Source organism: Polychytrium aggregatum, assembly GCF_025602895.1.
Source record: "Polychytrium aggregatum strain JEL109 chromosome Unknown BJ171scaffold_8, whole genome shotgun sequence".
Lineage (NCBI taxonomy): Eukaryota > Fungi > Chytridiomycota > Chytridiomycetes > Polychytriales > Polychytrium > Polychytrium aggregatum.
In genome coordinates, this window is record NW_026516210.1 from 75,530 (window position 1) to 87,198 (window position 11,669).

At 58.7% G+C, this 11,669-nt stretch overlaps 3 protein-coding genes across 3 annotated transcripts; 2 read left to right on the top strand and 1 right to left on the bottom strand.

Annotated features, from left to right (window-relative positions):
• Positions 1 to 47: 47 nt before the first annotated feature.
• BJ171DRAFT_493753 (uncharacterized protein) lies at positions 48 to 3,808 on the bottom strand. Its single transcript, XM_053109937.1, has one exon. It carries the CDS (start codon positions 3,787 to 3,789, stop codon positions 238 to 240), a length of 3,552 nt encoding a protein of 1,183 aa, XP_052969217.1. The 5' UTR covers positions 3,790 to 3,808; the 3' UTR covers positions 48 to 237.
• Positions 3,809 to 4,423: 615 nt separating this feature from the next.
• Positions 4,424 to 8,264, top strand: BJ171DRAFT_292132 (kinase-like domain-containing protein). Its single transcript, XM_053106939.1, has 12 exons — positions 4,424 to 4,840; positions 5,118 to 5,282; positions 5,400 to 5,486; positions 5,708 to 5,944; positions 6,057 to 6,110; positions 6,227 to 6,509; positions 6,592 to 6,687; positions 6,815 to 6,878; positions 7,067 to 7,346; positions 7,424 to 7,523; positions 7,633 to 7,967; positions 8,062 to 8,264. Exons 1-12 carry the CDS (start codon positions 4,718 to 4,720, stop codon positions 8,134 to 8,136), a joined length of 1,899 nt encoding a protein of 632 aa, XP_052969218.1. The 5' UTR covers positions 4,424 to 4,717; the 3' UTR covers positions 8,137 to 8,264.
• A 587-nt stretch (positions 8,265 to 8,851) lies between these two features.
• BJ171DRAFT_292134 (P-loop containing nucleoside triphosphate hydrolase protein) lies at positions 8,852 to 11,090 on the top strand. The gene is made up of 8 exons (XM_053106940.1): positions 8,852 to 9,054; positions 9,165 to 9,275; positions 9,430 to 9,622; positions 9,810 to 10,128; positions 10,264 to 10,362; positions 10,503 to 10,572; positions 10,680 to 10,754; positions 10,896 to 11,090. Exons 1-8 carry the CDS (start codon positions 8,968 to 8,970, stop codon positions 10,998 to 11,000), a joined length of 1,059 nt encoding a protein of 352 aa, XP_052969219.1. The 5' UTR covers positions 8,852 to 8,967; the 3' UTR covers positions 11,001 to 11,090.
• Positions 11,091 to 11,669: the final 579 nt, after the last annotated feature.

The following is an 11,669-nucleotide window of genomic DNA, read 5'->3' on the forward strand; positions in this document are numbered from 1 at the left end:
TGAGCATGGGAAGCCCCTTCAGGGAATGGCGAGACTCGTCGCAGAAGCCCGCTAGCAATAGATCTCTATTCAACAACACGCCATTGCGAAGAACCGGCTCCGCTCGGCGACGGCCGCATACAGGCTATCCAAACGGAACACCCGTGTTTTTGACCATGAACTTGATAGTTTGTTACCCAATACCATTGCGCGCAGGCCATGACCATTCGCCAGTGTGATAGGGAACGTGCCCATTTGCTATATGTAAAGTGTAAACTTGAAAGGCAAGTTGGTGCTGTCGACCAGATCGTGCAGTCGTCGGACGTACTGCGACTGCCCCGCACTGCGCAACAGCCCCAGCAACCGCCGAAAGGTTTTCTGACTCGGGAGTCTCGCTTCTTGGTGACGAACCATGCGGACAAACAGCTCGAATGCTTCATGGTGGCGGCCGAGGTGGCAGAGGCACTCGATCCTCGAGGTGTACATGTTGTCTGTCGGCCACTCGATGCCTGTGGTACTGTGTGCCTTAGGGCGGTGGTGGGAGTCTATGAACCGGAATCCGGACGTGGTCACTTGAGCCCATAGTTCGTCGAGTCTCTGGCAACCATTCGAGAGGTACCGATGCAGGTCGATATAGAGACACATCAAACTTTCGTTCGGGCCGAGGTTAGAAAAGCCGATCTTATCCGGGGATACGCTCGTGATCGCAGCCAAGGCATGGTCGCCGCTCGTTTGGCCCCCAACCACGTATTCCCACAAGCGCTGGGCTTCGTCGAGTCTCTGGAATCGCAGGCAAAACTTCATCAGTATGGCCACGAGACAGGATTCGTCCCAGAGGTTTGGCTCAAACCAAGCCGGGATTCGCGCAAGAGCACCGAGAAAGGCCACGTCGTTGCCCGTGTTGATGTGGTGGTTGAGAATGATGCCCCAGCACCGAATGCTTCGGCCGGCATTGCTACAGGCCTCGTCCAGTGCACCACTCATGACCATGGCGATGGTCATGAGCTCCTGTAGCGACACCAGGGCGGCCATGTCGGCCTCGTCCATCCACGACAGGCACTCGGCAATAGCATCCATATCGCCAACTTGGGCGAGACACGCAATGTACGCTTGGTAGATGTAGGCGTTCATGTAGTGTCGGTCCCGGCCTGCGCGCAAGGCCAGCATATAGTCCTTGGCCGTGTCCGTGTCGCCGGCGAGGCGACACACCGTCAGGACAGCGGTGTGGACGTGGCTCGAGGGAGTATGCCGCTGGGCCCGCATCGCCGCAACGACCTCAAGGGCCTCGCGGGCGTTGCTGCAGGCCAGAACCCGGAGCCGGTACATGATCTGCAGGTCGTTTTGGTGGCGCGGACTGATGCCCCACTTGGATATTTGTCTTTCCAGGAACTTGAGTTCCTTGTGAAGGTCCAGCACCTCGGTCGATTTCAAGGCACCGCCGACGAGTATGTTGAAAGTTTGCATATCCGGACCCTGGTTTGGGTGCCGAGATGGCTGCGTTATCTCGCGGAAGATCTTCTTCGCGCGGTAGTAGGCATTTTCTTCACACCAGGCCGTCATCAAGGTGTTGTAGGAGACCAAATCGGGGATTGCTGGTGCCATGATCTGGCGCAAGGTCGTCTCGGCGAGATCCGGGCGGCCGATGCGACGATATGAGTCCATGATGTGGTTCCAGAAAACAACTGTCGGGCGTTGATTCGAGGCCCACAGTACCGTGCCCATGTCCTGCACGGTTTCGATGTCGTCCAGGGTGTTGCATGCTCGCAAGAGGTTGGCAAAGGTCGCTTCGTTGGGTGCTCGCTCAGGGCTGGCACGCATGTGTTCGAGCAGATGGGTACAGGCAGCAAAGTTGCCCTCAGAGGCGTATGCGTTGAGGAGCTCGTTGAAGCCGTGCACATCAACCAACGCCGAGAACGGCGCCTTGGGATCCGTCAGGATTTTGAAAGCTCGAGCAAGCTCTCCGTTGTTGATGCATGCCTTGACCAGCTGGCTGTGAGTGGAGCCGTCAAGGGCAGCGCCGTGATCGTGCAGTGCTGCCATCGTGCTGGTGACAGCGTCAACGTCACCCCTTTGAGCGAGGGCAGCGAGCAATGGGACAAAAAGCTCTCTAGGAATGCTGCAGTTCCGAGAAACGGCCTCACCGAGCACGCGCTGTGCCGACGGCAGATTACGGGATGCGACGGCAAAGCCTAGGAGCAGATAAAGGAGCTCGCGGGGCTGCGCGGGCACGGTCTTGAGCAGGGATTCGAGTTTCTGTTGACCCCACAGCGAGCCTGGCTCGACGTGTCTGAGCAGGCGATCTTGAACGACCCGCTGCCAGGTCTCGGGTGCATGCAACTGGAGATGGAGAGCCCACTTGAGAAGGCTGGCAAAGTAGGGCTGAATATTGGATGAGCCATCGGCCAGTGTCGTCGATTCGTGCTCGTAGTGCTGCAGACGATCCAAGACCTGCTGGATAATGTCCACATCACCGTGCTGAAGTATCAAGAGGATGAGCTTTCGGAGAGCCTGCTTGGCGGTTGCTTCGGTGCCGAGGCTCTTGCTTGAAATCGAGATATCTGAATGCAAGTTCTGGCTGGCTACCCGCAGGAAGAACAGGCAGCCGTCGATGAGCGAAAGCGGGTTCTGGAGATGGCTGGACCGAGCCCAAGGATGTAGTCGGGTCGCAATGCGATGCAGGGCACCGAGCGAATGGAGTCCGTACTTTGAGTCCATTCGCGAATACACCTGGACAGCGAGCACACTTTTATGTTGGAGGCAGGATTTGATGGCAAGCTCAAAGAACTCGGTGGTAAGCTCGGGATACTGAGTTGCGAGCTGGTCGGCGAGGAAATCGACATTGGCTATGAATGCTGAGTCACTGATGGTAGAGTGATCCGTGGGGCTGGAGGCCGACAGGAACGCTTGCCAGATGGAAAAGTACACTGTCCGGACCAGCGAGACTTTGGATGCCCGAGAAACACACCAGGCTGTCTGTGGCGCGAGAAGCGATTGGAAGGCATCGTTGAAGCCGTTCGAAGCAAGAAGGACAGCAGCGTCGGCGAGCAGGCTGGGTCGGACCCAGGTCCATTCGGCATTGCTTGCAGTGGCAAAGAAGTACAACGCCTCGGCATTCTTGTTTTTCACCAAGAGTTGTATGAGTGACTGCAACGAATCGGCGGACAGATGGCGCCACGAGTCTGCAGCGAATTCGGCGTGGATCCTGGAGTCCCATGGGGAGGTGCTGCTGAGAAGACGCTTGAGGATGAAGAATGTCGGCTCGAGCCCGGAAGACTTGAGGACGCCATAGATTTCGTGTGCCCGCAGAGGCTCGCCTCGGCCCAGAGCCGCAACAATGTCGTTTTCGTGGGCCTGGAGGGAAGCAAGGGCATCGAGGCGAAGAGGAACGGATTGGGCCACGGCTTGGAAGAATCGGCGGTAGCGGTCGAGGGTCGGAAGGCCGTAGGTCTGTGGCAGCGGAATGTGGATGGAGAGGCCCCGAGCCAGCCAGGCTGGCGACAGAGACTGGTGCATGCGGACAGCATCTTGGAGCCGGTCGGCCGAGAGCAGGGCAGATAACTGCATGCCGAGATCGTGTGTGAAGTCACAGGTGCTGGCGTCGCGGGCGGTGTCGCTCAAAGGCTCTGGGACTTGGGCAGAATCATGAAACGAGCGTCGACATGACGAGGCGATGGATGGAGCTCGGACTGGCGGGATGCTTGGAGAGTGTCGAGGCTGGGACGAGCATGTCTGGGACCAGGTGAATCGCAGCTGCCGGACGCTCGCAGCGGCTTGCCAGCGACAGCTGTGGATCGCAGGGCAGAGGCTCATGGGCTTGGAGAGATGATCGCCAACACAGGGCGGATCTGCCGCGATCGAGACGGCGCGGTCGTATGGACGGGGTGTGGCGCAGGGCATGCAGCCGCAGGGTGGCCGGCCACGGCGGGTGCGGCGCCACGGGCTTGTTGCGGTGCGCAGCCGGCGCCGTCCTGTGCCCGCGACACACAGACAGTGCTGGGCAGCACATCGCGGGCTGGTGGCACATGGCGTTTCCTTTTCGGTCGCGCCGGCACCGTGGGCGCGTCGGTGCTGGGATCGCAGCTGTGTCTGTGGGTCTGTCTGTGCGGGAGTGCTATCAGTGTGGCTGCAGTGCGCTGAGCAGGGGAGGGCGGCAGCACTGAATGGGCTGCTGATTGTGCTGACGGTCAGTGTCCTGTACTGCGCTGTGTGTACAGCCCGCCAGCCAGCCGACGCCACCCACACACGCATTTGCGCGCACAGAACGCACAGAACTGCTGCCCGTCCAGACAATGCCGTGTGTGTCGGCTGCTCTCGTCGCCTTCTCGCCCGCTCTCGCCCGTTCTCGCCGGCTCTCGCCCTCCCTCGCCTTGTCGCCTCCTCGTGCCCGTCCAGCGCCCTCCGTCCTTCATTGGCCTGTTCACTCTGCCTTTACTCTTTTCCCTGTCATCTGCTTGGTCTTCCCCCCCCCGGCCACCCTTCGCTCCATCCATTCTGCCAACCCGGGGGCTTGCTGTCCATCGTTCTGCCTCTTCCAGCCTTCCTTACATTTTGTTTTTTCTCGCCTTCTTTCTTTCTTTCCTGCTGCTGCCAGATCACCCGGATCTCTCCCATTCGCACTTGGCCCAGCCGACCTCCCAACCCCACTTCCCTCCGACAGCAATCTCCCCTGTTACCCCCCCCCGGCTGGCGATCGGCTCCTTAGCTCCCCCTCCAGAAACTCGGTTTACATCTGTGCACAATGTCTTCGCATGTGGTGAAGCGTGGCTACACCTCTGTCAAGGAAGACGGTCTCCGAAGCTTCATCTGGTCCAAGCGATGGCTGCTGCTGAGGGAGCAGACCCTTTCGTTCCATCGCAACGAGGTTGGTTTCCTGTTCGTCCACCGAGTGAATCATATCTGCCTCTGGGCTCTCCTGCTTTCGTTCGTCGCTCTGTCCCTCGTCGGCCTGGCCGTGGCCTGGTTGCGGCAAACGTCGCTCGCACACATCCAATTTGCGGCAGAGTGTGGCCAAACAGCCGGCTGACTCGTTCGGCGCTGTGCTGACCCTCGCTTCTTCGCTTGCTCTGGAACCCCGGCTGCCGCATCTGGATTCCCTTGGTCACCGCCGCAATCGGCCGTCTCGCATTGACCGACCGCAGAACACATATCAAGCCCTGGTGCTGATTTTCTTGAACGAAGTCGAGTCGGTCACCCGAACGGATTTGAAGCCCTACTGCTTCGAGCTCGTAACCAAGGACAAGTCATACTATGTTGCCTGTCGCAACGACGAGGAGCTGTACTCGTGGATCGACGAGATCTATCAAGTGAGCGCACGCAGCACGCCCCCAGCACACCGGGATCTCGCCCCTGCAGACTCGTCGCATTCGTACCGATATCAAACCTTGCTGAGTGACTGACCACGCTCCTGGCTTTGTCTGCAGCGGTCGCCACTCATCAGCATCTCCAACCCAACAAACTTTGTGCATGAGGTCCATGTCGGCTTCGATCCTATCAGCGGCAACTTTACGGTAAGTCCAGTCTTGGCGGTCGCCTCTGGATTTTCCGTATCCCTCGACACGACGTCCGCCGATGCACTGCGTGAATACTGTGTACGACGTCCTGGATCTGCAGGCTCGGGCTGGTATTCCCTGTGCTCGGCTCGTCGTCTCTGCCTTAGGAGGTCCACACCAGACTAGCGATGCCCGATCTCGGCTGCTGATACATCAACAACCCCCTTGTTGCCACACAGGGTCTTCCCACCGACTGGAAAACGCTTCTGGAGGCCTCAAACATCTCGAAGGAGGAGATGACGAAAAACCCGCAGGCTGTTTTGGATGTACTGGAGTTCTACACCGAGAACATGGGCAGCAAGCGGCGCGACGACCTCGATATGGGTCGCGACATTCCCCCCAACGGCGTGCCTGTCCGCGAGGCTTCAATGCGTCCCCCTCCCCATCCCAGCCCCACCGAGTACACTTCACAGCAGGTAGGACTCGGGCTGAGTCACGATAGAGCTCTGGCTATCGAGCGATGGCATGGTCCCCTTGCCTCCTTCACCCTAGCGTGTCTGACTCTCAGCGGCCCTTTCGTATCCCCAGGCTCCCCGGCCTCCGGCACACGCTCGTCCTCCTGTCGTTCCTCGTCAGCCTCAGGTGAGCACACCGCAGGCTATTTGGATGCATCCAGAGCGCCTCGATCGGGACTTTGCCGGACTGTATCCGATACAGAGCGAGCGCCTTCTTTTGCTCACCCACGATTCCTGTTCCAGCCGGCGATCAACCAAGTCAACTACGATGATCGCGACTACCGCGACCGAGAGCGAGAGCGCGACCGGGAGCGCGAACGCGCCGATCGCGAACGGGAGCGTGAGGAACGGGACCGCCAAGAGCGCCAGGAGCGAGCCAACCGCGAGCGAGCTGATCGCGAACGGGCCGACCGCGAGGAGCGAGATCGCCGGGACCGCGAAGAGCGAGATCGCCGTGATAAGGCCGAAAAGGACCGGGCCGAGAAGGAGAGAGCCGAACGGACGAGGGCCGAGCGAAAGCCCCAAGGTAAGCCACTGTCATCGCCCCCCCCCCTCGCTTGCTTGGACCCGGCTGACCACTTGCTGACTCGGGATCTCGATTCGGACAGAACCCTCGCCCCAGTCCCCAAGCGAGCCCGGAAAGCGGCGCCCCCGTGAGCCTCGGCTATCGCAGCTCACCGAGTCTCAGGTTATGGAGAAGCTTCGTGAGTGTCCCCCTGCCGCTGAGGATTCCGATACAGTGCTCTGTGCGGCGCGGGTTCGATCGATCCCGCGACCGTTTGCTCGAGCTGGACCCAGTCTGACCGGCCCACTTGATGCGTCCGAATACAGGCACCGTGGTCTCCCAAGGAGATCCCACGGCTCTCTACGCCAAGGTCAAGAAGATTGGCCAAGGGTAAGCCCTATCCGCTGTCGTTGTTGGTTACCCACCCTCTCGCGACAGCGGAGAGCCCTTATCTGCAGCAGAGCGGGCACCGCTGTCGGAAACGCCGCCCACGCTGGCTGAGTGACTGGCAGGGAGACATTGGCGCACACTGCTCGCACACTCCTCTCAACCGTGCTCTGCTTGGCCTCTCCCTCCAGCGCGTCCGGCTCTGTTTTCTTGGCTCGACAGAACGGCACTGGCCTCACCGTCGCTATCAAACAGATGGAGCTCTCGCTGCAGCCGCGAAAGGAACTCGTTGTCAACGAGATCCTTGTGATGAAGGACAGCCAGCACGCCAACATCGTCAACTACCTTGACAGTTTCCTTGTCAAGAACGAGCTCTGGGTCGTCATGGAGTACATGGAGGGCGGCCCGCTCACCGACATCATCGACAACAACACCATCACCGAACCCCAGATTGCTGCTATCTGTGGCGAGGTCAGTTTCTTTGCGACGGCGTCTGGCTGGCACTGCGATATCATCAATCAACTCTGACTCTTGCCGTTGCCCTGCAGACCATCAAGGGTCTTGAACACCTGCACTCCAAGAGCATCATCCACAGAGACATCAAGAGTGACAACGTTCTGCTCAATGCCGAGGGCCACGTCAAGATCAGTACGTTGATGAGAGCGCCGCTGCAGCTGCCTCATGCACATGTCCCTCCTGTTCTGTATCGCTCTGCGTACTGCGTACTGATGCTCCCCCGCAATGTCTATCTCTCCAGCTGATTTCGGCTTCTGTGCCAAGCTGACCTCGGACCGTGGAAAGCGAGCAACCATGGTCGGCACCCCTTACTGGATGGCCCCCGAGGTTGTCAAGCAAAAGGAGTACGGCGCCAAGGTTGACGTGTGGTCTCTTGGCATCATGGCCATCGAGATGATCGAGGGCGAGCCGCCATACCTTGAGGAAGAGCCTCTCAAGGCACTGTATCTCATCGCCACCAACGGCACACCTACTCTCAAGAACCCCGAGAAGCTCAGCGCCGTCTTCAAGAACTTCCTGGGCCGCTGTCTGGAGGTCGACGTCGCGAAGCGGGCCACCAGTGAGGAGCTCCTCTCGGTAAGACCTCTGTCCGGCAGTCGGTATCGTTGGCGTTCATGTGTCCAACCGTTGCTAACATGGCGACGACCGCCGTGTGTTTTGCCGACAACAGCACCCGTTCCTGCGCATGGCGTGTCCTCCCAGCGCTTTGACGCCCTTGGTCAAGCGCACCAAGGGCAGCAAGTAATGCGGCTTCGATAGGAGCGATGCTGCTGTGTAGTTTTGTCTCTGGTTCCTCCCTCGTTGCTCCAACTATCTTGTGAATGCCATCGCTGCCGAGCCCACTGTCATCTATTACCCCCTCCTCCCTGCACACATGCCTAGTGTAATTACAGCGTCGCATCTGCCGCATTTTTCGGCCGCGGTCCGCTGTTGTTACTCCTAATCGGCTCTAATTCCTTTTGCATGTAGTCGGCTTTGTGCTCTGCTATTCCGCATCGCCCTTATTCTTCACCTCTTATGCGATTTTTTCTTCCCCATTGTGTCGCTGCTCGATGCCACCCTCGTCCGCCCGTCACGCTGAACGAACTTTCCTCCTTCCCTGTACGTTTCTCGCCCTGACGAGAGGGCGGTCCGTGTCCACAGCCCCTCGCCTGCCCTTCCACCCGCGCAGTGAGTCGGCAGCAGCCTCCAAGGCGCATCCATTCTTCTCCCGATCTTCTTCCGCCGCTGCACCAGCACTGTTCTTGGCCCCTCACCGGCCTTTGCTCCTCGTTTGCACTTGCTCTGTTTTCTGAGCCTGCTCCGGTCGCCCGATCCCTTGACCTGGCGCGGAGCAAGCCTGCGTTCTCTGCTTTGCCATCTTTCCTCGTGTTTCCCATTGTCCAACCCAACCCTCTTCAGTTCAGAGCGAATACAGCTTCCGAACCTTCTGCGATCCAGCAGCCGCTCAAAAACGGACTGCGCACTCCCATTTTCGGCCAAATGAGAACGGTCGGCTGCCTCTGTCGCCCATCCTTGATCCGCGCAGACAGATCGTCCAGCGGACCACCGCCATCATCAGGCCCTGCATACCAGCATGTCTCTTTGGGTCGACAAGTACAGACCGGTGTCGCTGGACAAGCTGAGCTACCACGAAGCCCTCACGGCACAGCTCAAAAGTCTGGTGAGCCGGCCATCGACGACCTTATCCCTCCGCGGATGAGGCTGCCAGCGCCGCTTCCTGATCGTCCTGGAACCCAGACTCACGCCATGTTCTCTCCTTCTCGTCGCCAGGCGGCTTCGGGAGACTTTCCACATCTGTTGGTATATGGTCCTTCTGGAGCGGGCAAGAAGACCCGCATCGTGGCTGTGCTGAGAGAGCTCTACGGACCCGGTGTTGAGAAGGTTGGTTGACAAGTTGGCTTGCTGGTTAGTTGGTCGATCCTGGCCCGATGGTCGTCTGAAATGGCCGCACGGTGTCTGCTCTGTGAATGCGGCATGGAGCCGACGAGTTGTATGAGGCTGAATTACCTGTTATCGCACCCGATGGTGGCGGCAGCTCAAGATCGACGTCCGCAACTTTGCAACTCCCTCTGGACGCAAGCTGGAAATCAACTTGATTGCGAGCAACTACCACATCGAGATCACCCCCAGCGACGTCGGCATGTACGATCGGATCGTAATCCAGGACCTGATCAAGGAGGTAGCGCAGACCCAGCAAGTGGACTCGAGCGCCAAGAGAAAGTTCAAAGGTCTGTCTTTCCTCTTGCATCACGGATCACATCTCTGCTCCGCTTTGGCGATCGTCGTCTCGTGTCGTCTCGCCTCGCCTGGCTCCCTTCTCCCAGAAGCCGGCAATGGTGCGCCGCGCGAGTGTCCACGTCTTTCTGTCTGATATGACTGTATCGCCGTTCCCTGCTCATATCTTTGCCGCCAAAGTGGTCATCATCAACGAGGCCGACACGCTGACCCGAGAAGCCCAGGCCGGCCTGAGACGCACCATGGAAAAGTACATGGCCAACCTCAGGGTGATTTTGTGCTGCAACTCGACCTCCAAGATCATTCCGCCGATCCGAAGTCGCTGTCTACTTGTCCGAGTCGCGGCTCCGAGCAACGATGCCGTCATGTCGATTCTGCAGCAGGTCGCTCTCAAAGAAGGCGTCGATCTGCCGCATTCCTTTGCCAACAGGATAGCCGAGGAGTCGGGCGGCAATCTTCGCAAAGCGCTTCTGATGCTGGAAACGGCTCGGGTTGCGAGGTAGGTTTATATCCTGGGCATGCCATGAGACGACGTCGGCTGCACAGTGTGATTGGGCTGTTGTTACAACTCGCGCAATGTGTCTGAATAGCTGCTTGCCTTGCCTTGCCTTGTCGCTGTCTGCTTCCGTCGCAGTTATCCATTCACAGAGCGATCGGAGGTGCTGAAGACCGACTGGGAGTCGTTTATCCAAGAGCTGGCTCACTCGATTCTCCAGGAGCAGTCGCCCGCCAGGTACATAGTGCTTCTTCACAGGCCACGGTTGCTGGTCCGTGTATGGCGGGATAAGAGCGAGGCGAGTCCCAGCACCCACCGATGTATCCGACTCATCGTTATTCCACGGCGACTGCATGGATCAATGTGCTATCTCATAGACTCATGGCGGTGCGGAGCAAGCTCTATGATCTGCTGGCACACTGCATCCCGGCCGAGATTGTTCTCAAGGTAAGCCGGGAACTTTCGGAAGCGGTGTCCAGCGGTGAATCGGGCCGCATTGCGGCAATGCTCGTTGACTGGGACCTCACCGCACGACCATGTCTTTGCTCGGCCAGAATCTTGCCTTCCAGCTGCTACACAACGTGAGCGAAGAACTGAAGCCCGGAATCGCCAAGGCTGCTGCAGAATATGTAATGTTCCGTTCCACGGGGGTGGGCGCGTGCGATTGTCATGGGAATAGGATGGCATGGACATGCAGGTACTTGGAGAGGGTCATTCTCGGTCGGTTGAACTCAAGTCGAGCATCTTTGCACGCTTCGTTGGAACCACAGGAACACCGCATCCAACTCGGCAACAAGCCCATATTCCATCTGGAGGCGTTTGTTGCCAAGTTCATGAGTATCTACAAGGGCTATCTGCTTGAGATTGGCGCGTGAGCCAGCCAAAGCACAGACCGAGCGAAGAGCACGGATCGGGCACATCATTCCAGCAACGAAATGCAATGCCAGGGTTGTGCAATCTCGAAGCCATGACTCGGCACGGCGAGAGCGATTCTGGCTTGGTGCACCGGAGACAGCCCACCAGCCGAGCCCGCCCCGTTGCGAATATGCATACACATGCCTCGATGGCTGCCGCATACGAGCCATCACATACCCGGCCCGCTGTATACGATCCGTTGTATGCACGGCCTGCTGCCCAAGAGCGGGCCCAGAGCGCACGAGGCAAGCGCTGCGCCAACCGGGAGGGACGCCGGCGTGCGCGACTTCCATTATCAATTTTTTCCGGCCCCTCGCGGCTGCTCATCTCGGTCACCTGAAAGTCACGTTGGATGTGGCGCAGCAAATGTTGGAATCCGGCCATGGTCGGTTGACGGCATTTGGTATCACCTTGAGCCGATTGACGGTGGTGGTGGGCGATTGGTGTGGAGGAATGACCAATTGTATCATTGTTGGAAGCTCCACTCCGATTGCGGACAAGAACCACCACCATCTGAATCTCTCTGGTTGGAAACCTAGTCAAGCGTGGCTGTGTGTCAGCGAGATGACATGATCGTTTGGCTATCAGGCAAGACTCACCTTGACAAGATGTCTTCCCACGACTGATTG